The sequence below is a fragment of the Rhinatrema bivittatum genome, chromosome 5, assembly GCF_901001135.1.
Source record: "Rhinatrema bivittatum chromosome 5, aRhiBiv1.1, whole genome shotgun sequence".
In the NCBI taxonomy this organism is placed as follows: domain Eukaryota; kingdom Metazoa; phylum Chordata; class Amphibia; order Gymnophiona; family Rhinatrematidae; genus Rhinatrema; species Rhinatrema bivittatum.
In genome coordinates, this window is record NC_042619.1 from 16,372,147 (window position 1) to 16,398,912 (window position 26,766).

At 47.4% G+C, this 26,766-nt stretch overlaps 1 protein-coding gene across 4 annotated transcripts in view; it reads left to right on the forward strand.

Moving 5' to 3' along the window:
- PDE2A (phosphodiesterase 2A) overlaps window positions 1-26,766 on the forward strand; it is a 733,167-nt gene that overhangs the window by 548,851 nt on the left and 157,550 nt on the right. For 3 of the 4 annotated variants that reach the window (XM_029602059.1, XM_029602057.1, XM_029602060.1), the window contains 3 exons: window positions 7,385-7,544; window positions 20,107-20,159; window positions 24,961-25,035. In XM_029602059.1, coding sequence (XP_029457919.1) covers window positions 7,385-7,544; window positions 20,107-20,159; window positions 24,961-25,035 — 288 coding nt within the window. The remainder of the gene's footprint in view (window positions 1-7,384; window positions 7,545-20,106; window positions 20,160-24,960; window positions 25,036-26,766) is intronic. The other variant, XM_029602058.1, reaches the window with a different exon arrangement.

Below are 26,766 nucleotides of genomic sequence, written 5' to 3' on the forward strand. Positions count from 1 at the left end.
ACAATCCCCTCACTCACCGCCGGCACACCCACCCCTCACAATCCCCTCTCGCACCTCCTTCATACCCCCCCTCACAAGCCCCTCATTCACCGCCCTTCACCCCCACCCCTCACAATCCCCTCTCTCACCTCCTTCATACCCACCCCTCACAATCCCCTCACTCACCTCCTTCACACCCACCCCTCACAATCCCCTCTCTCACCTCCTTCATACCCACCCCTCACAATCCCCTCATTCACCTCCTTCACACCCACCCCTCACAATCCCCTCTCTCACCTCCTTCATACCCACCCCTCACAATCCCCTCATTCACCTCCTTCACACCCACCCCTCACAATCCCCTCTCTCACCTCCTTCATACCCACCCCTCACAATCCCCTCACTCACCTCCTTCATACCCACCCCTCACAATCCCCTCTCTCACCTCCTTCATACCCACCCCTCCCAATCCCCTCACTCACCTCCTTCACACCCACTAAGCCCACTAAGGCTGACAGTTCCTAACTATCTCTAAATATCCGACGAACAACACACTCAAACAGGTCACATCTGTTCTTCTTGGTTTCTCCAGCCCACTGACGCCCTCGTGCAGTTCTCTTATATACTAGGGATGTGAATCGTTTTTTAACTATTAAAATTATCATCAGATAATTTTAAAATCGTCCTAAATCGTCAGAGTGCACGATACAATACAAATGCCCCCGATTTATCGTCATAAATCGTCCTAAATCGTTAAATAGGGCACGGGAATTATTTGGGGGAGGGCGGGAAAACCGGCACACCAAAACAACCCCTAAACCCACCCCGACCCTTTAAAACCAATTCCTTACCCTCCTTCACCCTCCCGAACCCCCCCAAAATGTTAAATTACCTGGTGGTCCAATGGGGGGGTCCCGGCGTGATCTCCTGCTCTCGGGCCATCGGCGCCATTTTGGTTGCCACTAATTAAAATGGCGCCGATGGCCCGATAAAAAAAACAACCCACCCGACACTTTAAATCGAGCCCCCTTAGCCTCCCCCACCCTCCCGACCCCCCAAAACCTTTTAAAATTACCTGGTGGTCCAGTGGGGCCTCGGGGAGCGATTTCCCATTCCCAGGCATCAGCTGCGCTAAAAAAAAAATGGCGCCGATGCCCCTTTGCCCTTACCATGTGACAGGGTATCCGTGCCATTGGCCGGCCCCTGTCACATGGTAGGAGCACTGGATGGCCGGCGCCATCTTTAAAGATGGCGCCGGCCATCTTTACTCATCAGCCCCTATTAATTTTAAAAGGTTTAGGGGGGGTCGGGAGGGTGGGGGAGGCTAAGGGGGGTCGATTTAAAGGGTCGGGTGGGGTTTTTTTTTAGCGGCGCGAGCCTCCCTAAAAAAACAATTAGCAATGTGAATTGGAATCGGAAACGATTCCAATTCACATATCTTATCGATCAGATTTCCCCCCCCCCCCCCCCCAGCCGAACCTGATCGTTAAGACGATCTGGCACACGATTCACATCTCTATTATGTACATCTTCCTCAGCAGGTCCTGCTCTCCTTGCATTGACTCTGCCTTCATGTGAAAGGGTGAGTGAGATGGGTGACTTCCCATGGCATCGCTGTGCTTTCTGAGGGTGTGGAGTGCCAGCGCAACCTGCTGCTGCTATAGCGACAATGAGAGCAGCCGCAACTGAAAGCTTGCACGGCCACTGTACACTGAGGCCATGTCATCCGAGGGGCTGCCATCCTCACTCCCATCCGAGGGGCTGCCATCCTCTCTCTCATCCGAGGGGCTGCCATCCTCACTCCCATCTGAGGGGCTGCCATCCTCTCTCTCATCCGAGGGGCTGCCATCCTCTCTCTCATCCGAAGGGCTGCCATCCTCACTCCCATCTGAGGGGCTGCCATCCTCTCTCTCATCCGAGGGGCTGCCATCCTCTCATCCGAGGGGCTGCCATCCTCACTCCCATCTGAGGGGCTGCCATCCTCACTCCCATCTGAGGGGCTGCCATCCTCTCATCTGAGGGGCTGCCATCCTCTCTCTCATCCGAGGGGCTGCCATCCTCACTCCCATCTGAGGGGCTGCCATCCTCTCTCTCATCCGAGGGGCTGCCATCCTCACTCCCATCTGAGGGGCTGCCATCCTCTCTCTCATCCGAAGGGCTGCCATCCTCTCTCTCATCCGAGGGGCTGCCATCCTCTCATCCGAGGGGCTGCCATCCTCACTCCCATCTGAGGGGGCTGCCATCCTCTCTCTCATCCGAGGGGCTGCCATCCTCACTCCCATCTGAGGGGCTGCCATCCTCTCTCTCATCCGAGGGGCTGCCATCCTCACTCCCATCCGAGGGGCTGCCATCCTCTCTCTCATCCGAGGGGCTGCCATCCTCACTCCCATCCGAGGGGCTGCCATCCTCTCTCTCATCCGAGGGGCTGCCATCCTCACTCCCATCCGAGGGGCTGCCATCCTCTCTCTCATCCGAGGGGCTGCCATCCTCACTCCCATCCGAGGGGCTGCCATCCTCTCTCTCATCCGAGGGGCTGCCATCCTCACTCCCATCCGAGGGGCTGCCATCCTCTCTCTCATCCGAGGGGCTGCCATCCTCACTCCCATCCGAGGGGCTGCCATCCTCTCTCTCATCCGAGGGGCTGCCATCCTCACTCCCATCCGAGGGGCTGCCATCCTCTCTCTCATCCGAGGGGCTGCCATCCTCACTCCCATCCGAGGGGCTGCCATCCTCTCTCTCATCCGAGGGGCTGCCATCCTCACTCCCATCCGAGGGGCTGCCATCCTCTCTCTCATCCGAGGGGCTGCCATCCTCTCTCTCATCCGAGGGGCTGCTATCCTCTCATCCGAGGGGCTGCCATCCTCACTCCCATCCGAGGGGCTGCCATCCTCACTCTCCCCTTGCAGTAGTACCAGCAGGGAGTGGGGGGGAGGAGTAACACCACGACGACAGCTGCGTGCCCACCCAGGATTACAAAAATAAGAAACTGTAAGTTATCCTTACCCAGCTTTGTGACTACCCAGCCGTCTATGAAGCCAGGTACACAGCTGCCATCTTCCTACACATGGTCAGATGTTACAAGTATGAATGGCCCAAATGGCCAGTTTCAGCCACACCCAGCCCGAAGAGCTTCTACCAGTTAGAAATGCAGCATCTTTGGGGGGCTGACACAGACGGAGGGAGATCAGCCTCACCCAGTGGGCTGTCACAGTAAAGTCAGCTCATTGTATTACATATAAAGGCATAACATAGGCACCATAAGGAGACCTGGCCAGCCTTCCCCTCATCCTTACGTTCCTCATCCCTCCCTTGAATTTCCTATCACAACCCTCCTTTTCTGCCTGCCCCTCCCCCCTTTTCCCCTTACAGTGAAGAGGCTTGGGAGGCAGGCTTATTGATTATGCAAGCTTTGACAATTTCACACCCTCAGGTTTGTGGAGAACAGCACTCCCAGGTCATCATATTACCCCCCTCCTCCTAGCTCTGCGGCCTGTTACCCCCAGCCTGGCTGCTCTCGATTTGCCAGACTGACCCAGTCAACACAGCAGATGACGGCAGAGAAAAAGAGCTGGTTCATCCAGTCTGCCCAGTTATTCCTGTCCCAGCTGCTAGCCATAGACTTTGGCTGCCAGTAAGATCTCCCAGCTTATTGCCTTCCTCATTTGTAAGCTGTCATTTTTAGGCGGATGAGCATAAAAGATCCCCTCTTCAAGTCTCACTCAGCAGCCCTCCTTCCCCATGTGTTATCCAGAGTGGTTGGTAACAGTCTGAACGGCCAGCAATACAAGGGCAGCTGTTGCCAGAATATCCAGCCTCCTAGGTCCCCCGTGCAGCCCGCCAGGCAGATCTGACTACACGAGCCACCTGCCTTTCTGCTAACACCTTCCGTACTTGTAGTCTGTGCCTTCTGGAATGGACAGTGTAGTCCCCTCACGCTTGTTATAAAGAATACCTGCTTGCCAAAGCTATTTGCATGCAGAAAAAAAAAACAAATTTCCTTTCAAATAATACTCTTGTGCTTTTTTTTATCTCCAAGTGCAGTGCTCTGTCTCTATATCAAACAGATTGTTAGCTAATAAATGTGCAATATTATACAGAGGGTTTCTTACAATGGAGCCTAGCTGCTTTCATAAATCCTTTGCAAGATTAAGTTTGGTGAGGGGACAAGATTTACTATATTAGAATTAACATATTAAGATTTGCTCTAGGGAGGTTTGTGATAAAGTACAACCGCTGTGTACATCTGTTTGCTTACACCACTTACGGTCCCTAAGGCTCATTAATCAAAACATTAATGAATTTCTCTCTAAACCATTTGTACATTAATGATTGAAATCACAGCTTGTTGATTAATGAATTGTGATGGATATATAATTTATTATGGTTTCTGTCTGTTCCTTTTATGTTTGGTTCATGGTAAATCAAGAAATCATCAGAGAACTGATGACATCACAGGTTGCATGCCTGAATTAGTTTTGATAGGCTAACGCTAGGAGTGATGTCATCATTGTGCACCGGTGTGGCCCCTTTTCTAGGGGCATGTGTTCAGTTGTGCAACTTTCTTAGTATTTTTTTTTTTACATTTTAAGTGAGATTTTACAACTGTATGAGGTCTCAAGTATTCAAGTTAAGGTTAGATTAAAAAGCGTACACAATGACTTATAAACGAGTCTAGATATCTTCCATAGGACCATGTGCAACTCATGGATCTTGTCCCGTATGTAGTTTGAAGACTGAAAGAAGATGATTGGGTACCTACCCAGTGGTTCTGCCAATCAAGGGTTCAGATCTGTGCTTGCTACTACTCTAGTGGTTGGCTTGGAGTTAGGGGCACCACTTGTATTCCCCAAGGTGGATATCTCACCTTGCCTTCCTTAGTGGTACAAGAGTTCTAGCAACCATATTAGTCTTGTAAAAAGCTGGAGCTTTTGCAGGTTGTGATATCATTTTTGGACTCGCATAAATAAGAATTATCCAGCGATGATGTATGGACAAGCTTTCAGGAACACACGTGTTTCTTCTTCATTGCTCATCTGGAGAAGAGACTTGTGTGGTCTCAGAAGCTCTTATGTTCCTTATGAGCCCCCTTGTTTTTGTCCCCTTGGCTAGAGGGAAGCAGGTAAGTAAGAATTAAGAAGGGAAAACCCCTCTTTTCTTCCCCCTAAAAAAGTAAGTGATTGGCATATCATGGCAACAGAAATTGAAACATTTTGAAGTGATATGCAGTGTGCTTGACATAGCAGATGCTGCCCAGTAGCTCCTTATGCTCAGCGGAGTTACTCTGCTGATCTGCTGCAGTGTGTCACTCTGTGCTGTTCATCAGCATTTAACGAGCTCGCACCACTTCTGAAGCCCTGATCTGTCTCATGGCCCTGTGGTCACACCTGTTCATGCCTGCCTCTGGATGCATTGTGCTGCTTTAAGAGCTGTTACTCAATCTAGGCGCAGTCATTGGACAAGAGTAAAGTAGTGGGAGTGAGAGTCAAAAATAACCTGAGGCAGTGGGCTGAAATGCGGCAGCACCCGCCAAATGGTGAATGTATTGACTGAGAATGAAACAGGGGCAAGTGCATGCGCCTCCAAGGGCAAGCGGCTGCCAAAGCGAGTTCATGAGCATCGTTACATGGCTGGGTTAGGCTGAAAGATGACCAGCGGTCCATATGTGTCTAGCTTTCTTCTTCTGTTGGCCTGATAGCTTTCTCTAGGTGGCAGTCTAGGGGAAGGCAAATTATATATTGCCTTAGTAACCAGATCCACAGCAGTGAAAAAGATGAAGATCGACTCAGAATCATTTGCTTAGCACCTCTTTCTTGTCACCTAGTGATATCATACCCACTAATATCTTTTCTCTCTCAAAGTTTGTCCAGTTTACTTTTCATTGGATTTAGAGTTGCAGCTATGTCTGCTTCTGCTGGCAAAATGTCTCAAAATTTCATCACTATGAAAAAACATCCCCTTGTAAGTAAGGTGAAATCTATTACCTCTGAACCTCACAGGTTGTCTCCTTGTTCTGGTGAAAAGATCGCCTGTGAGATCCCTAAGAGCAGTAAAATGGGAGGGAGTCAGGAAGGTGTAAGGCTCCCCCTCCCATTCTGAAGGAGCCGCACGTTTGAGACTGCAGAGTACATCTCCATTCGGTCCAGCGTCTGGAAATCGTAGACAGCAGAAAGGGACAAAGAGAGCATCAACATCATCACACGGGCTTCAGTTTTGGCCACCCGTCCTCACATATTATATACAAATGTCAAAAAAAAGTACTAAAAAGGGCCACCCAGGAAACACAAGGGCTTACCATACTGAAATCTCAACTACACTGGGGCCAGTTTCCTTAGAAAAAAAAAGATAACTGAGGGGAGATTTAATTAACCTTTATAAAGGCCGTATTTCAATACATCTTCCAGAGATCTCAACAAATGATCTTTTTTATCCAAACCTAAATAAACAAAATGAGGTGGGGCATGCTAAGGCTATGGGGAAATCAATTGCCCCTCCTTCACAGGAAGGGATTCTTTACTCAGAGCCCCTGAAATTAGGGAGCCTTTTGCCAATAGAGGTGATCATGGCTACCATGGTAAATAAGTTCACTTTTGGAGGAGGAGGAGGTGAATGGGTTGGATGATGTATTCAGACTCTGATCCGGGAGCTTAACTTGGGGTGTGGGAAGGATGCTGTATTCATTGAGCTGCAGATCTAGCCACAGATGTAGCTGGTTTATTTGATTTCATTTCTTTCCATGGATTCCCACAAAAACAGAGATGTTGGGCAATCAGAAGGCTGAACTCGGTGGACCTCAACTACTTAACAACACAGCTAACATTGTACTGTAATTTACTTGCCCTCAAGCTAGCTCAGGGCTTCCCAAACCTGTCCAGTAGACTCCACTGCCAGTCGGGTGTTCAGTATGTTCACAACAAATATGCATGAGATAAAATTGTATATTCTGGGTCTTTAGTGTTCGGGTAATTGCCAGGTTCTTGTGGCCTGGTTTGGCCTCTGTTGGAAACAGGATGCTGGGCTTGATGGATCCTTGGTCTGAGCCAGCATGGCAATTTCTTATGTTCTTATGTTTAATGTATGCAAATATGCCTCATGCATATTCACTGTGGATATCCTGAAAACCCAACTGGCTGTGGAGTCCATAGGACAGGTTGGTTTGTAAAGCATTGTACTAGATGCTCTTCTGTTTGTGCTTCATGATGAAATGAAATAGCCTTCCTAAATACCATCACCTCCATTAAACCTGAGCCATTGCCAGAGTCTTGTCAGCATGACCTATGACAACTATGGCCTTGCCCACTGTGTCTCCATTTTAGATCCTTCAGAATTGGAACCCCCTTTTGTTGTGGATAACTGCACATCCTAAAGTCCTATCTAATGCCTGTATATGCTCATTGGTGTTTTACAGATTCTAGTGGCATGCAGACGAGTCCATGTGCTCCAGAAGCTGCAGCAATGGCCTCAGGTCAGCCTCTCCACCAGCTCTTCCCAGAATTCCCTGCCCAAACCCGAGAAGACACAGAGTGAGAGCTATGATGAGCTGGACCGCAAGATACTCCGACTGTGTGGTACAAAGATTTCTCTTGTCTTTGTGGGCTGGGGTATAGCAGAATGACTGTCTCCCAGAACTGTACGAGAGTGAGACTGAGCATTACTCAGGGCTAAGGCTGGGTAGCCTCCTAGTGTATTTTCTTTTTCTTCAAATGATATCTCACAAAACTGTTTCTTCACTGTCTTTTACATTGCCTGTTGCCTGATGTATCACCATAAGGAAGGAAGAGGCTGACACAGCTCTGTGTGAGATGGCCTAAAGTAGGTTTATATTATGTCATAGAACACACTTACAATCTTGTAAAAGCAAAACTTAGTTTACTAACAGGCCGATTTAATAAAAGGTGTGGGAGAGCCGGCGCTTCAAGTTGAGCGCCCGCTCTCCCGGTGCACGCCAAGGTACCTCTCCTGGGCGTGCGATTCTGTATTTAAATTAGGCCGGGGGCTAATAAGGAGGTGCTAGGGACAATAGCGTGTCCCTAGCACCTCCTTATTAGTGGAAGAGTCGGCTGTCAGCCAACGCTTAATTTTACCAGTGCCAGTTTTCAAACCCGCTGACAGCCACGGGTTCAGAAAATGGGCGCCAGCAAAATTGACAGTCTGTTTTTGAACCTGCTGACTAGCGGGCAGATTTTGTTTTGTATTTTTGGTGCCTCCGACTTAATATCGCTATGATATTAAGTCGGAGGGTGTACAGAAAAGCAGTTTTTTCCTGCTTTTCTGTACACTTTTCCTGGTGCTTTCTAAGTTAACACCTGCCCTTAGGCAGGCGTTAATTTCTGAGAGTAAAATGTGCAGCTTGGCCGCACATTTTACTTTCAGTATTCCGGGCAAATAACGAATAGGCTCATCAACATGCATCTGCATGTGATGAGTGCTATTAGCTTCGGGGGAGGGGGGGCGGCCGCGCATTTTCCACGTGCTATTACCCCTTACTGTATAAGGGGTAATAGGAGCACGTTGAAAACGCGTGTCCAAACGGGTGCTAAACAGTGCACTTGGCTGAGCGCACAGTACTGTATCAGCCTGTAAATATGGTAGAAATTTGTAGAAAATTGTATAATCAGTAAAGACAATATCAAAAGTGAATATCAGTAATAAGCACACAGCATCATAATAAGCATTATATAGATTAATCATGGCAAATAGTTATTGCAATAATAAAGATAAGAGTCTCTACAGGAAATACTTTCCTCATAGGCCTTCCTTTCTATGAGATATTATCTTCTCAAAAATGGAAGGCTGTACGATGTCGGGATCTCCACAAACCAGCTGCTTGCTCTCTGTCCGTAAGCCATTGAAAGAACACTGCCAAATGCAATTCCTTATATTCTCATTTTCTCTGGCTTTAATCCGGCATCTGCAAGTGTTAGGTGTTCTGACTTGTACTCATATCTCTGACAATAGCCAACTCTAGCTCCTTAAGCTATGGCCAGTTAAAGATCCTGGTGCTGCCTGACTCCCAAAAGGTTCAAACACTGGCCTTCTCCAGCTTTATCTCTTAGAAAAACAAATGTAGAAAGAACAGAGTATCCTGCTTATCTTCAGCTGATTAGTACCAAACAGCATGCTGCAGTTTCAGGCCTCAATAGTCGTTATGCTAAGCTATGTTCAATGTAATTATATTGATCCACATTTATCAATTATAAAGGATTGTTTTGATCCATTATCAACCTCTTCCAGGAATCCTGTAATTCCCTAAAATCTTAGTACAAGCTCTCTTGGCACCGAATGGCACTTACCAGCAGGCCAAGCAACATTATTATAAGCTGCATCATGAATACCTTTTATAGGTGTGCAGTTCATTCAGTAGGGGAGGAGAGTATCCACAGGATGGAAAATGTCTAAGGACTGAAGACCCCAATCCTAGGGATTCATTATGCAAAGACATCTCTCTCCTTTGTATCAAATGTTGGAATTTATGCTTCCATATTTCAAAATAGATGCGGATGATATCCAGTTATATTTTCCTATAGAAACAGATTTTCCTTGATGATACACAAGATTACCAATTGTCTCAAGATTATACAATCTTGGATTAATACCAATCAGCTTTTCTTAAATTTAAAAAAGACAGAAGCAATGCCCCTTGACCATTCTTGTTCAGGAATTCTGTTTAATGACATTCTGATATCTTTCAAAGATAAAGTTTGGAATTTGATATAGATTCTTCCCTAACTTATACTGATCAATTGAAAAAAGTATGATGATCTAGTTTTTACAAATTGCTAATTTTAAGACACGGTAGTTTTATTCTGAAGACAGCTGATTTTAAGAATATTTTATTATTTTTTTATTAACAACTGCAGACTATTGTAATACATTACTAGTTGGATTCACATTAAGTCCATACAGATATTGCAGACGCTGCTGCCCATGTGCTGCTCTGCAGAGATCATGTCACTCCACTTCTTCATGACTTCACTGGTTACAAATAGAAGATAGAATTACATTTAAGGTATTCCTATTGGTCTTTAATTCATTAAAGGGCAGGGGACCATCTTATCTCTTGTCATTACTACACAAATATGTGCCCAGTCAACTTCTACATTCAGAGGCAGATCAACTTTTGTCTATACCATCTTCGAAGAAATATCATCTAGCAGACACATAAATGGGCATTTTCATACATTGAACCTTAATTGTGGAATGCTCTTCTGCAGTATTTAAAGTTGATTGCAGATGTGAAGGAGTTCATAAACAATTGAAAGCATTTTTCTTCACTGAAGCATTTAGAAACTTTTAATGATAGCATACTTTAGAATCTTATTGTAAGATGTTATATGTAATTGTTATCAGTTTGATGTTTTAATTTTTGTCTTATATTTACTCATGTATATGTAAAAGATTGTGTACCGCCTAGAACATGTTTTATAATTCTCAGTATATACATTTTTAAAATAAATTATTAGGAAATGCAAAGGGATATTATGGCATGGCATGGCATGACTGGGCATCAGTTCCAATCAAATGTTTTATAACATTCTTCAGGCGTTGTCAGCAGTGTAGTGTTAATAGATTCTGAGAACCAGTGCTATCACAGTCCAGTATGACTGAGAAGGTCCTCCCAGGGGCATCAAGGCTATGCATTCCAGTATTTGCCAAAGCTCCTTCATTTATCAATCCCTGCAGCCATGAGCACCACCAAACGTCTTTCACACATCAAGGACTATGGCCCTATCTAGAGTTGGTAGAGGGACTTAGAGAATGTTTAAAAGATTGGGTCGGCTCACCCATCTCACGTGAGGCAGGAGAGTGAAGAAATTATATACCTTCAGCTCCATCCTCTCAAGTGATGGGGGTCCAAGATTAGCATCATATCCTCCTTCAGCAAACTGGTGCCACGAGCACTAGATTATGTGTCTTGGAAAAGGATAGACCAGCCTCCACAGCAGTAATGTGTGTGACCTCACCCAGAATGCCTCTCAAATCAGTACTAAGTCTGTTGAATGTCTTCACCCCTGGGGCAATTAAGCTTCGTTATGCTGTAAGGAAAACATTTGCTATTGAAGGTGAGCATTAACTGATGGAGGGAACAACTTTTTTTTTTATTATTAATTTAACATAATTACAAAGCATAATATCTTTGCACAGAAAAAACAGAAAAAATATAAGATTAATATTTTAATGGAAACAGGCTACTAATAATTAGACCATAAATTCTTGAAATGGGGGCAGGTCCATAGGAGGAGCACAAAATAAGAAACAATATAAGGAAGTAGCCTTAACATGCATAATCTACCCTATTAATTTCTTAAATTATAGGACTCTCATTAGGGGAAGAGGATGGAAGCAATCTTTTACGAGAATCAAGAAACATTTTAAGTTGTTCGGGAAGAAAAAATATATAGCAATCATTATTATATTTTACCATACATTTGCATGGATACCCTAATTGAAAGGTTGCTCCAAGAGATTGGGTCTCCTGACGTAAAGTCAAGAAACCTTTTTTCCTCTCTTAAATGGCTTTAGCCAGGTCAGGGAAAATTTGAAAAAACTGACCCATGAAATTAACTCCCATGTACCGAAAAGAATTATGCATGACCAAGCCTAAATCTTGTTCACAAATAAAAGATACTAGCAATGTTGCTCTTTCAATAATCTCAGTAGTAGAAGATTCCAAGAATTCAGTTAAGATTCCCCAAATCAAAAGGGTGCTGTGCCTCATGCTCTCTTGTACGTAAAAAAGGTAGAAAATATACTTTATTAAGTAGAGGAGTGTTTTCTGAAGGAATGTGTAATATCTCAGTCATGTATTTCCTAAGAGTATTACGTGGCTGTTCACCAACTAATCTTGGAAAGTTCAAGAGCCTTAAATTTAAACGTCTTAGACAATTTTCCATAAACTCAACCTTCCTATTCAAAGTCAAACGATCCTGGATTAATGTTGCTTGCAGATTTTGAACCGATTTCACTTGGTCCTCCAAATTTTGAATCCTGTTAGTGTGGTCTGTCAATTGGGAGTTCTGTTCCAGCGTTAGAGCATCCATTTTAGAAGAGATCTGCTTAATCTGAGAAAAACACTCTTGAAAAGCAGGGCCCAGCTGAGCCACCAATTCCCATAGTGAATCTAATGTCACCACGGCCAACTTGGGGAGAAATGATGGCAATACACGCTCAAGTAGCAAGGATGAAATCATTGATGATTGTACATTCAAAGTGGAAATCAAAGTGGACTCACCTCCACTGAAAAGAGCTGCTTGAGCGATAGCAAAGTTGTTAGAACAACTCACTCTCCCTGCCAACGATGCCATAGTTCCAGCCACACCCTCCACGGCAGCTCCCTCTACCACAGGCCACGGGTAATCCACGCCCGTGGCTATGAGTGTCGAATTCGGAGGAGAGAGGATGGAATGTGCCGGTGGTGGCCTTAACTCCGGGGAACTCAAAGATAATTCCCCAGGCGAAACGGAGGCTCCTCTTCCGAAACCGTCAGCGGGGACCATGTCCCCCGATAGAGGGTAGATAGTAGCGAGCTCCTTGATGGTGCACTGACCCAGGGGAAGAGGGGGTGCCGATGGAAACACCCGTATTCTACCCTTTCTTTTCGGAGGCATATCGAGGGTTAAACACTGCAAGAAAACCGAAGCAGTAAGCAGGCAGCTCGGGAGACACTACTCAATGCCGCCATCTTGACTCCGCCCCCGAAGGGACAACCTTTTAATGTCATGTGACCACGCAGCAGGTATCTTGGAATAACAATATTTTATTCCTTTTCAAATATTTTTCATTTTTATCTGCTTTTGGGGTCCGGATTTGCTGCTTCTCAGGAAAAGGTTCAGTTTTTATTAGTGTTAATGTCGGCATGTAGGCTCCAATCGACTGCCGGTCAATTAGGGCCTACTTTACTAAGTTTTATTTTTCCATAGACGCAGAAAGGGAGACAAAAAAGCCCCAGAGAATCCAGCCCTCAGTGTAGGATGATGACCAGGAGATAACCTTGCTTCCCTATCAGCCGCAAAATAGAAAATAAAATGTCTGCCTGTTCCCTAGTAAGCACTTTTTCTTCCTGGAAATGAAAGGCCAGGGAGATCTCTGTGATTTGGTCAGGTTTTGCATGTTAACTAAACACATAGGAAAAGGTTTGTGCAAAAAGCAGAGAGCTAGTGATTTATTTGACCCATTTTGAGCTTGTGTTTCTATATTTCATGCTAGTAGGGATGGGGAGAAGCGCTATTTATGGGTCATGAGAAAAACAATCTACGCAGACCTGAAGCTGGGGAAAGAAATTGCTTTGTAGAGACAAGACCTTCAGTTTGTCTCCTAATGGCTTTGCCAACTCAGAGCTGCTTGCTTTCTTTATAGTGGAAATCGAGCAAAGCTCAGTATGAGTTTAACCCTGTTCCAATGTTACCAGGTGGTATCCAGCTTCCATAGCAGTGATCGTGATCACCAGGAGGACATGGGACATAATGTAAACATATGCCTAGAGTGCACCAAAGCAGGATCTGTCTCAAATGTCATATTACTGCTAGCATAAAAGATGGCAAATTCTCAAAAATGCATTTATTTTTCAAAAAGTAGACTGCATCCTTCGCTTCCTCACTCTGTTTTGGACTTCCAGCTCAATCACAACATGCTACCTTTGAGACTCTGAATCACTCTGAGTCCTGCTCCCCCCTTCAATCTATAACTCCCAGTCGTGGCAGCAATAACCCTGGAATGAGTCCATAGACCACGTCTCCATTCAGAACTCAGTGGGCGTGCACTGTCATTCTGGCCTGTGCCCCCACAGAGTGATACCTGGCGCCTCCCAGCACCAAGCGCTGTGAATGCTGATTCCTCAGTGTTCCCTCTGGCCAGCCCAGGGAGCTGCATCCATGGCAGTCCATGTACGTTTTAAAGGAGAAATAGCCATACATTGAAAAGATTATCCTTTAAAAGAAAAGCCTGCTCTCCAGGCACTGAGAAGCATCTGAAAAGGGCACACACCAAGTAACAATCACACTGCATCTCAGTTGCAGGTCTTTGTAATTGATGTCAGTAATGCATTGCTGATGAGAACGGACAAACCAAGGACAGGGCTTCCTGGTCTGTATTACAAGTGCAGCAATAACTACATAAAGTCTTCTGGTTAGATATTAGAAAGAGCATATATAGCTTTCCCAAGGACATGAAATTATAACAATGTCTGTTTCCCCTGAAACTCTGGAGCACAAGCTGTCTTGCACGCATTGGATCTGATCCATCCGTGGTGATTATGCTGTTATTGCATATTAGGGATGTGCATTCACTTTACATGAACATTCAAAATGTATCGAATTAAGCTATTTCAATTTGTATGAACGGTAGAAACCGAAAATAGGTCTTGTACAAATAAACACAAAAATGTTCACGTATTTTTGTTTTCTAAAAAACAGCCCTCCGGCAGGACAATGCCTCAGCCTAGTCCCATTCCAGTTACCGAGGCCGGGGCGTAGGCAACCAGATTTTAGTCTTGGCCAAGCCTGAGCCTCACGACTGGTACTTGACCTCAGCCGAGTCCCATGCCAGACTCAGATCTAGCCCCAGACCCAGGCCAAGTTGACCAGGACTCGGCCTCGGTCAGGCCTAGGCCTTGATGACGTGGACCTGATGCCTTGGCCAGGCCCAGGCATCAGGTCTAGGCATAGGCCCACAGCCCAGCCCTTGACATCCGGGACTCTGCCTTGACCAGGTCCTGGTGTCAGGTTTGAGCCCATGCCTGGGCCTTAGCATCAGGGACACAGCTTTGGTTGGGTCCTAGTGTCAGACCCAGGCCTAGCCTGGGCTTCAGTAATCAAGACCTGGCATCAGGCCTTGGCGACCAGGTCCTGGCCTCGACTGGTCCCTGTATCAGCATCAGGCCTGGGCCTCAGCGACTGAGACCCGGCTTGGTCCCAGATCTGGACCTTGGGCCTTAGCGACCAGAACTCAGGCTCAGACCTAGGCCATTTTTCTTTTACTTTGAAGTCAATGGAAAACAAAAATTGAATTGTTATTTTTTTATTTATTTTTTTTTATTTAAATTCTTTTAATATACCGATGCTCAAGACCAGGTCTTATCGTACCGGTTTACAATAAACTAGGGGGAACCAGTTAACAATGAAAGCAACAAGTTACATTATAACAGGGAAAGTAGGACTAGGCTTGTTAGAAAAAACGGTTAGGATAAACAATTTCTAACTGGAGAGAAGAGGGCATATAAGCAGGAGAAAGTGCTTATAAGGTAGGAATTATATACAAATTTACATTGTGTATACGATTAAGCACGTTTTATCAAAGAACAATACGGCGAGCAAGCAGTTCCTTAGAGTTGCGGAAAGGGACGCAACCGAGGGGTATGTGACTGTGTGGGTGACCCTGAGGTTTCTTCAAGGGAATGCTTGGGCGAACAGCCAAGTTTTTAATTTTTTTCCGAAAGTGATATGGCAATGTTCCTGGTGGAGATCTGGCGGGAGAGAGTTCCAGAGATGCGGCCCAGCAGTTGATAGTGCTCGTTTTTCAATAGTGTTGTGCAGAACGGATTTTTTGGGGGGAACCTGGAGGGAGTCTCTGTATGCAGCTCTGGTGGGTCTTACAGAGGAGTGTGGTTTGAGGGGTATGGTAAGTTGGAGCGAGGATTCCTGAAATAAGGTTTTGTGGATAATAGTAAGAGTCTTGAAGAGAATTCTGTAGCGAATGGGTAGCCAATGAAGGATTTTTAGAATCGGGGTGATGTGGTCCATGCGGCGAAGAATGAACACATTTTTTGCATTTGTTTCAAAACTAATGAATCAAATGGAGGCACCAAACGAACCAACGAACTAAACCGAATTTTACAAGACTATACATCCTTATTGCATACACACATACCAGGGAACGCTCCGGATTTGGCCTGGAGACTCCGGAATTCTAAAAGAATTACCGGGGTCACCAGGCCAATTCCGAAAATCTCCGGGAGCTGCAGCAAAACCAATCTGCTTGGACCCGGAAAGAAGAAAGGAACGTCATTGGCCTTGCGCGGCTGAAAAAGGAGGAACTCGACAGTGATTTCTACCATCTCCGGACCTTTTTAACTCTTTACTTCGCTTCCTCGTGACACCACCTGCTCCTGCACAGCCTGTTCCCTGTATCCAGCCACTTGCCCGCCCCATCCTGTTTGCCTTGGCCAATCGACATTGCGATTTCCTGCCCGTGCATCACATGAGGAGTAAGAAACAGGCAGCATCCACTTCCGCAGCACAGGAGGAGAAGGAAGAGGCTGCTGCTGCTGCTCCAGGAGCCCAAGTTAAGAGTCTGCTGTTGCTGGTGTGTTTTGAAAGGGGGGGGAGAATGATTGAGCTTGTCTGTGAGAGTGAGTGAGTGTGTATTTGTGTAGGAAGAAGAGATCTGAGAGTGTATGTAGGTGAGTAGGAGAGAGCTGAGTGCAAGTGAGCACGGGTGTGAAAGTGAGTGGGCATGTGTGTATGGAAGAGGGAGAGATGTGAGTGAGTGAGTGACTGTGTGTGTGTCCGTGGGATTTGTGAGCATCCAGTTCCACTGTGCAGTCCCGTACCCCCCCCCCCCCCCAATCCGTGGTAATCTCAGGGTGACTGGTAGTCAAAAGTTCCCAGGTATGCATACACATTAGTGTGTACCAGCTGGTTACTTTGTGATATAATCAGCGATGTCGCCTACTGGTGAGTGCATGGAAAAGCCGGGGGAAATGGAGAGAAGCAAGGACAAGCACAGAGCAACACTATTGAGGAAGTGAGGGGTAAAGCCAGAGATCAAATAAGGCTTGCCCAGGCAGTCCTTGTCGTCCACCTTGCTCTATGTGTGGCTGGCCCCATGGGATCTCCACTAAATGACCCTAATCAAAGACATGGGTAGAGAGTGCAGCAGTGGAGCAGACGACTTGTTATAGCACCCCTTGTGTGGTGGCTGCAGTGGTAGGCTCCGGCCTGTTAAATGCAGGCAGATTCAGAGATCTGTGGGGCTTGTTGAGGTAGCTTTTTGTTTTCCCTATTCTTGCTGTGCTAGGTCTCACTGCCCCGGTTACACAGAATAGAAAGGAGCAGTTGCACTGCCTATTTGGTGAGTTTGTCTCAAGTTTTGAGTTAAAAAAAAAAAAACAAACAAAAAACTTTTGAAATTCATGTTTGGAATTTTCTTGTGACTCCCTAGCCCGGGCTCAGGAAAGGAAATCCTCTGCCTTGGGAAGCCTAGGAGTAGAGAAGATCTCCCAATCGGTGGCTGGACAGCTGTGACTCGCTGCAGGACAGCCCCAGCTGAGAAGGTTTGTGAAGCTTTTGCCATCTCCCTTCCTGTCCAGAAGTGGCGTAAGGAAGGAGCTTTTCCCTGCTGAGTGGAAAATCGGAAACGTGTTCCTGAGAAGATCTTACCTTACATTCTGGAAAGAAGTTCATCTGGAGACCCACCCCAGAGTCTTCAGCCTGGGAATGAGGAATGAAGTTTGGCTGGATGTGAAGTGCTGGAGACATCGGGTCCCCGGCCCATCGTGGGATACCTCCTGTTCCATGGCTCAGAACCCAAATACTGAGGGAACGCGTTCGCAGATGCAGAGAAATCTGAGAACTGATGGCAGTTCATTTGACCCCCCCCCCCCCCCCCCCCCCCCCCCCCCCCCCATCCACCGCATACCTGCAGTGAGAAATGCACGCTGAGAGCAGGTTTGGCCCTGCAGGACACCACCCGCCCTTTCCACAGGCCTTTTAGGACTTGAACAGGGCTTAGCCCTGCCTTCTTCGGAGATACCAGAAGAAGGTCTGCATATCTTTCTGTGCTCTGAACTTGGTTGGAGAGTTGTTCCCAGCATTTCAATCATTTAACTTCCAATTTGAATTCATTCTTGGTATTGGGGGGGCATCCGTTGGCTATACAGATGTATAGGGTTCGTGGTGCGGGTGGTTTTCTGCACATTACTGGGTTTCATTTCTGGGTCACCTCGGGCTGCAGATGCTTCAGAGGGCAGTGTTCATAGTCTCTGGGAAGTCACTGTGTGGTGGCGACACCCACCAGCAGCATTCAGGGCCCTTGACTGCAGGGTGGGTTCCAGACAGAGCCCTGGTCAAGGATTGTTGCTGCACTGACTATACTGTAAAAGGAGGGGGGAAACTTCCCAGGCTCATAGTGCCAGCATCCTAGATCCGGTTCTGACTAAGCCGAAGGTCCATAGGACAGATAAAGAAAAGAAAACCATTACTGACAGTGAGCATCCCAGGTACCCCCAGAGAAGGCTGGGATTTAAAAAAAAATCCTTTTATGTATTTCTAAATTTTTTTCATTGCAATACTTAAAGGGAACCTCAGCTTCCAATGACACAGCAGCCCCATATATGGAACGGCAGTGATGTCAGTGCAGCAAGACAGCATCCCATGGAGCTGCGGGGCTAACACTGCAGGATTGCAGCTTCCTCACATAAAAATGCAGTGATGTCACTGTGGAACGGCAGCCCCATATATGGAACGGCAGTGATGTCAGTGCAGCAAGACAGCATCCCATGGAGCTGCGGGGCTAACACTGCAGGATTGCAGCTTCCTCACATAAAAATGCAGTGATGTCACTGTGGAACGGCAGCCCCATATATGGAACGGCAGTGATGTCAGTGCAGCAAGACAGCATCCCATGGAGCTGCGGGGCTAACACTGCAGGATTGCAGCTTCCTCACATAAAAATGCAGTGATGTCACTGTGGAACGGCAGCCCCATATATGGAACGGCAGTGATGTCAGTGCAGCAAGACAGCATCCCATGGAGCTGCGGGGCTAACACTGCAGGATTGCAGCTCCCTCACATAAAAATGCGGTGATGTCACTGTGGAATGGCTGCCCCATATATGGAATAGCAGTGATGTCAGTGCAGCAAGACAGCATCCCATGGAGCTGCCATGCCAACACTGCAGGATTGCAGCTCCTCACATAAAAATGCAGTGATGTCACTGTAGAATGGCAACCCCATATATGGAACAGCAGTGATGTCAGTGCTGCAGGACAGCATCCCATGGAGCTGCGGTGCTAACCCTGCAGGATTGCAGCTGCTCACATAAAAATGCGGTGATGTCACTGTGGAACGGCAGCCCCATATATGGAACGGCAGTGATGTCAGTGCTGCAGGACATCATCCCATGGAGCTGCGGTGCTAACTCTGCAGGATTGCAGCTCCTCACATAAAAATGCGGTGATGTCTCTGTGGAACGGCAGCCCCATATATGGAACGGCAGTGATGTCAGTGCTGCAGGACATCATCCCATGGAGCTGCGGGGCTAACACTGCAGGATTGCAGCTCCTCACATAAAAATGCGGTGATCTCACTGTGGAACGGCAGCCCCATATATGGAACGGCAGTGATGTCAGTGCTGCAGGACATCATCCCATGGAGCTGCGGGGCTAACACTGCAGGATTGCAGCTCCTCACATAAAAATGCAGTGATGTCACTGTGGAACGGCAGTCCCATCTATCAGCTGTGATGATGTCAGTGCGGGAATGCTGCACCACACATGGAAGATGACAAGGCCTGAAATAGCTTACCAGTGAAAGTAGCGGAAGCCAGTACTTTAACGGACTTGGGACAGATATAGAAGGCAGGGGCAGGAAAGCAGTTAAGAGGTCAGGTAGATAGCTGGTGTTGGGCTGCAGGTGAGAATTTTGTAGGCTCATCTACCCCAAGTGGAAGAATCTTAACCGAGCAGACTGGCTGTGCCAATTTGTTATTTATCTGCCGTCATTTGCTATGTTACCAGTGTGGTGATGTTACTGAGGGAAGGTGTACTCTCTATGGGACCACAGTGATGTCACTAGGGGGGTTTCCTGCCTGCCTGCAACAACATCAGAAGCCACAGTCCCACTATTTCAGTACCACCTAAGAAAAAAGGAAAAGTTATTTAAAAATACAAACATCAGAGGCAGTTTCCAGAATCGCAGGCTGCTGGGGCGATTTGTTTAGAGCAGAGTGCATGGGGAATTGTCCTCCGTTCAGGAAGGAGAACGGGGGGAGCAGGCCGTGTGCCTGGGTGACACCTGGAGCCCCGGACAGGTCTGCCCAGGCGACAAGACCAACTTAATCGCGCCACAGTGAACTCTGTGCCGCACGGCCAGAGGAGCTTCTCACCCGTCTAACGTCTTTGCTGTTTCTCTGCAGGTGAACTCTACGATCTGGACGCTGCGTCCCTGCAGATTAAAGTGATTCACTACGTAAGTACGACAGAGCGTACTGCACTTCACCTGCTCTGTCCACTTTGTGTCTGACTCAGGATTAGCATTTCTTCCTTTTAAAATAATCTGAATCCAAACTGATCCACACACAGTGAATGAATAAAAACATGACCTACCTGTTTTTGTGTAAAATAAAACCCAGTAATGATCTAAAAAAAATCTTCAGCCCAATGAATGGTGACCCAAGGGTGTAGGGGTAGATCCCGGGCTGGAGTTGATTGGATGTAGTGAGCAACAAGCAGGTTCTTTCTGATTGCCCTCGGTAAAACAGGGCCATTACCTCACCCTGGGGAGCTCATTCGGGATGAGACCTCGTTAGACAAGAGCTAGGAGTCTGGCATTCTGCTTCTATGTGGGGATCGGACTCTAGACCACACCTAGTATATCTGGGGAAATGTTGTCCTGCCACTGGCGTGGCACAAGAGTTTTACAAAAGGACTTTGCTGGCAAAATAAATAAATAAAGATGCCTTCATGTGGGAAAAGATCAGTCGTGTTTGCCATAGATAACATGTAGTTGCTTCATTGGAACTGGCCATCAGCTGTCACCGCAACCAGCAGCCAGACTGTAAGGTGCCAGGGTTGTTGGCGGTTTATAGGCGCTGGCATGCTACACAGGCAGCTGTGCACGGAAATGAGGGAATTACTGCTGGGGAGGACGGAAGTGTATTGGCCAAGTAGTGTGGTGGGGAGGGTTTCAGTCCTGGACTAGCAGGAGGTGCTACAGGTCAGGCCTGAGCTATACTGTCCGAGCTGTGGGGGAGGGGGTCTCAGGCTGGTGAGGTGCATGTGTGTCTCAGTACTGTCATGGTGGGTGGAGAGTTGGGAAGGAGTGAGGAGATGCATTGACAGTGCTGGGTGTGAAACCCTGGTCATCGCTTTCTGTTCTAGATTTACCCAGTCAAGTTTTTGTCAGGTTGGCACAGCCTGATGTTTCTTCTTTGGCTTCTAAAACGTTACGGTTGCATCTTCTCCGAAAAACATGTATACACTGTAAGCCTCATCCACCCCATCCTGGCCTGGGCAATGACTGTGGCACAGAAGCTAATGGAAAGAGCTCCAGCGCTGATTAACACAGTGGAGAATCCACAGATGTTCTGAGTCTCACCACAGACTCTCCCAATCAAGTTAATTGCTGTAATCCATTTTATTGGGATGAGTGCATTCTCTGGGGGCCTATTGCACACCCACAGGCAGACGGAAAGTGATCCCCCCCCCCCCCCCCCCCCCCCAGTGCATGGGGAAATCTGCTCTTTGTGCCAGTACAGATCCTGTGGGTTGGGGATTAAAGCCGCAGTTTCTGCCGGAACTGATGGCGTTTGCTGCTGCTTACTGCTGCCCTATGCTTTGCCTGCTTGTTTAATCAAATCAGTCTTTCAGTGAAACAAGCAAATTAGGTTAGTTCAAGCTTGCCCAATGGTTCGACACAATTTTAAGAACTGGCTCAGACCAGAGGTCCCTCCAGCCCAGCATCCTGTCTCCAACAGTAGCCCTAAAAGTAAATTCAGTTTCCTGCTGCTCCCTCCCTATGTTCTTCATAACTGTTTTTGGAGCTTTCTCCCATTAACCTGTCCATACCCTTTAGAAACCCATCCTCCAGAAATGAATTCCACAGCTTGATTGTGCACTGAGTGAAAAATGCTTTCAAGTCTGCCAGCTGTTAGCTAACTTTTATGGGAAATAATGCAGCATGCATTGTTTGTGGCAAGCCACGTTATTTTATATGCATAGATTTAGGTAATGTCTGAACTGCTTTGTATGCACTTGAAAAGCTTATAAATGCAAAGCAGGTCATTTAAATACAGGGCAGAGTTTTGAAGAAAATATTGCACAATACGGAAGCAGCAAACTTATATCGCACAATAATAAATAAACCCCTTAGTTTGCGTGAAAGGAGGGGCAGCCCCCATGTGTAGCTGGCCCACCACTTGTCAGGATCCCCTTCCTAATTCTAGTTAGAAACGTGTCCTTTGTGCTTTTTGATGATATCGTGGGGATGATCAGAGCTGGCGGGGGGCAGATGCTGGAATGAGCTGAGGCTTCGCTGTGATGTAACGAGCTCTGCCCTTTTCCTGCCCTCCTTCAGCTTCCCTCATATTTCTGATAGGTCACACTCTGCCTAACCTGTCCCCGAGCCCCATTTTTACCCACCCTCTGACCTCTGTCTGATGCTTCCTGCTACCTCGGTCCTGCCCACCCCCTGTCCAAGCTTCATTATTACTGTTGGAGACAGCCAGCAGGCAGTAAGGGGGAAGGCAGAAACCATAGAGAAAAGGACCCAGTGGCTTCCTGCCTGCCCTCCGCCACTGCTGCAGTATGGAGCTCTCTGCTCCCTTTCCTGCCTCTGCTTCAGAGACAGGAGTCTTGCACCCGGTGCTTGAGACACCTGCCTACAGAGAGGAAGGCGTGAGCAGTAACACAGCGTCCAGGCTTCAGTGCTTGTGAGCGCCCATGTGTGCACCTCTCGGACTCAGCCATCAGCCCACGACTCGGCTCCTGCCAAGAGGAAGCCGGGAAGGGATCTTATTCCTCAGCTTGGGATTGCTTCTTAGTCTTTTGGCCATGCTCCAAGCCCAGGGTCGGAGCCAGAAGCTGAGGATTTGTCCCTTTTTTGGCTGGCATTAACAACGTGGACAGTATTTCGCCTGATTCCACTGGGGTCGTGATGATGTAACAAGCCTTATCAAAGCAGGAGGATTAAACAGCAAACCAAAAAAAATCCCATGGCTAGAGCTTCTCCAAAAGCCCAGCTGGCGCTTTGCTGGCAGGTGGGTGGAGCGCTCCCTTGCTTTCCATGTTTCCATAACGTGCAGAGGTCTGTACCTCACAGTCGCAGAAGCTGGCAGCTGAGGCCTTCTCGGGATTTATTTCCAAGGCTCAGGCCTCATAATATCGCTCGGCAGTAACCAGGCGGGACTTCTTCCACGAGGATAAAGCAAGGTAGAGGATTGGTCAAAGGGGTTTCCGAGGATCTGAGCCGATCCCGGTCAGCTCGCACCAGGCGGAGGTTCCAGCAGAGCTTATCTGCCACAGATGGGCCTCCCTGGGAAGCCTCCCTGGGAATGGTGTCCCTGGGAATGGTGATGGCCATTCCCAGGGATGGCCTCCCTGGGAATGGCCATCCCTGGGAATGGTGTCTGCTCACAAGGCTGTGCTGGGAATGGCCTCCCTGGGAATGGTGTCTGCTCACAGGGCTGTGCTGCTCTACCTCTGTCCATTCCTGCTGAGCAACCCTCACCTAAAATTAAGAACTTCCTCTCAATTCCCCCATCATTATTTGCTTTTTGGCCCAGCAGTTTCTTCCTGCTTCTTTGGGCTTCCAGTGCAATTGGAACCAAGGCTGGGATTTTCTATCCCCCCTTCCCTTCCCCTTCACTTCAGTCCTGGCATTGCAGTGACAGTCCTGGCCCGGTGGGCCGAGTACCTTCTGGAACCTTGCAGTTATGGGCCCTAATTCCAGGCACTAGGTGTCACCATTGCACAATGACTTGTAGGGGCTCTGAGCGCCGCCTCTGCAGCATCTCCAGCCCCGGCTGACCGAGGAGCAAAAGGCCTGTGTGGGAAATTGAGCCCAGCTCCCTCCACATGCAAGTGTACTGCAAGAAAAGCCACCAAGCCGGCCCCTAATATTAATAATAATGTTGGCATATATATGGGGTTCAGTGTCCCTTCCACTCATTCCCTCTCGGGGGGGGGGGGCCAGGAAGAGCGAGCCTTCACCAGGCCATGTTCTGGGACTTGTAGCAGCTCTTAGTCCTGAGACATCCGGGGCAAAACCTCCCTTTGTTGAAGGGTTTTCAGTGGCGTGCGTAGGAGGAGGGAGAAGTAAAGCAGAGGAAAGGAGGCAAAAGGGTACGTTTTGTTACTCCCAGCTCCCTTGACTGCCGGGGTGATGTCTAATTCCTTGGCCAATCCTTCCAACAACCAAGCTGAGAGCACTGACTTCATTCCCTGGGATGTTGGTCACTAATTCACGCCACCCACGGAGTAAGAGAAAACCATTCACTCCCTTCTAAATATAATTCTGATTATTTATTCTCCCCGTAAGGTCATAAAACACCCCTTTTTAATTTGATTAAATATAATGATAAATGTAATAAATGTGCAGCACCAAAATCCAGTCCCTCCACTCCCCCCCACCTTCCCACACCCTGAGATAAAAGAGGCCTATTCATGAGCAAGCCTATGAAAATCAAGGCAGAACAGGAGACTCTGGTGTCATCCCGCTCTGCGATGACAGCCATGAACCCGATAGCGCTTTCTCCAATAAGAACGTTTAACAAAAAGCCATGATTTTGAATAGCAAACTACCAGAAATGTACAAGAACCAAATAATAATGTACACGTCTACAGCATCTTTTATCCAAATAAGTTCCCAAAGAGCTTTAGGGTTTAATACCACAGAGACATAAATGCAGCTGCTTCTGGGGTAGAGTTCTGGCAGTGCACACCTTAAAGCTTACACAGAGGACAGAGGAAAAGGAACCAGGCTGGTCTTATTATTATCACTGCTCAGTCATGCTGAAGCTCCAGGATATTAAGTGAATGAACTAAGGACGCACAGAGTCAGGGGAGAGAGGATAATTTGAACTCGCATCCCAGGAGTTTTCTCGACTCAAGCTAGAGCGCAGTAATCACTGTCTGATGTAAGGACGCGCATACAAAGTGGGATTAGCCCTGGCGTAAAATGTCGGACTTTTCTGCTTTGAGTTTGAGTTTTTCTAAATTCTGGCATTTTGACCTCGGCTGCTGAAATTTTTTCTTTCTTATGTTTCTTGTAGCTGGAACAGGAGACCCAGTCCCCATGCTGCTGTCTCCTCCTAGTCTCAGAGGACAGCCACCAGCTATTTTGTCAGGTGAGTGCATGGTTCAGGTGGCACCTGGAGCAGTAATTACTTACAGTAACTGGTCCCCCAGTATCTAGATGTTGCTGCGTGCTCTTGTCGGACACCAGTAGTTGCTGTATTTCTTCCCTGGCAAGGGTATGCATTTCCAGTTGAGTTTTGAAGTGAAGTAGAGAAAGAGGCTGTACATGCATTACTGCATCATTGTACAATGCACTTCAAATGCCCTTCAAAGTCAGAAGGAAATACGTTACATACTTCTGTTAGGGAAAGTGAAACGAGGTTGAAAATGCAAACCACAGGCCGTGCTGCAGTGCAGCATGATGACCCAGGGACACCGACAGTCCCCAGCAGAACCTCAGGCCCGCTATGGCCGTCACGCTGACTCGCTGACTGCAGCTCACGAGAATGTCATAGAACAGTGCATTAGTCAAAGACAAACTGAGGTGCGGGATACGTTGAACAGGCTTCCACTGGAGATACTGAGGGGCAAAAATGATATCAGAATTGAAGAAAACTCGGGACAGGCTCTGGGAGTTCTTAGTGATGAGCGGGGTCTTTAGCTGTACAGCAGGAAGGGAAAATGGGTAGAGTTGATGGGCCTTGTGGTGTTTGTCTGCTGTCTTGTTCGGTTTCTCTATGAGGTCCCAGGCTTGATACTCCCTGTTACCCATGCCCAGGGGATCCAACCTGTCATGGTACAATGATCTCTCTCTCTCTCTCTGCCTTTTGTTCTGCCACGCAGGTTTGGCGTTCTCCAAAAGAAAGTTTACCGAAGTATTTTTGCAGGGTAACATATGTGATGTCTTCTAGCAAATATCACACAAACAGAAGAGTATCCATACGGTCCAAAAAGAATACAATCACTTCTCATCAACGGGGGCTGCTCTCCTCCCACCCTCTCTGCAACCCTCCCTGAAATAATTCCTGGGTATAGCTGCTGAGTTCTCGAGAGTGGAAGCAAAGTATCTCTCCTTTAGAAGAAGGAGAAGGCATGGCTCTTCCCATTGCAATTGGTGTGCAGTTTTTGGTCACTTTTTGGCAGGATACACAGGGGGTAGGCACTAGGCAGTAAGTTGGCCTTGCGGTTGGGTAATTTGTGTTTTAATGGGGGGTTTTACTATTTTGTGGCTGTGTATAGTTTTTACATGTATTGTATTGTATTTTATTTTATTATAGATGTGTGCATCGCTCTGGCCAGATCTGGCACCTGATGAGCGGTATAAAAGAGTCAATCAATAGATAAATAAATAAATACTGCTTGTGCTGGAATATAACTCTCAGTAAAGAAGTATTCCCTCCTCTCCTGCCTTCTGATTTCATAGCAAGAGCAGGAGTCTGAAAATAAGATGTCCCTGTTACCTTCAGTGGCGAGCGCCTCAGACCATTCTCTCTCTCTGCAGGAACTCTCGAAGTAGTTTTGTCAGGCCTGGCAGCCTCCCTCTCTTCCAGACTGGAAATGCACCTCTCGTGCACTGCCGACAAGGCGTTCAGGGCAGACTCCACTCTCACAAGAGATCTCCTCGCCGTTTCCCTCCTCGAAGGCCCGAGAGCCCTGAGCTCGAGCCTCAGTCGCCTGCCCAGGAGAAGAGCCAGAAAACTAGAACCCACTCTAAGGGACCCCTTTCCATGTCTTTCTGTCTGCGCCCCAATGTCTGAAACCCACGGAAGGCAATCAGGAAAGAGCTGCTAATGGCAAGTCTGAAATCTGGCACACAAAACCCTTTTTATGGATTGGCATGG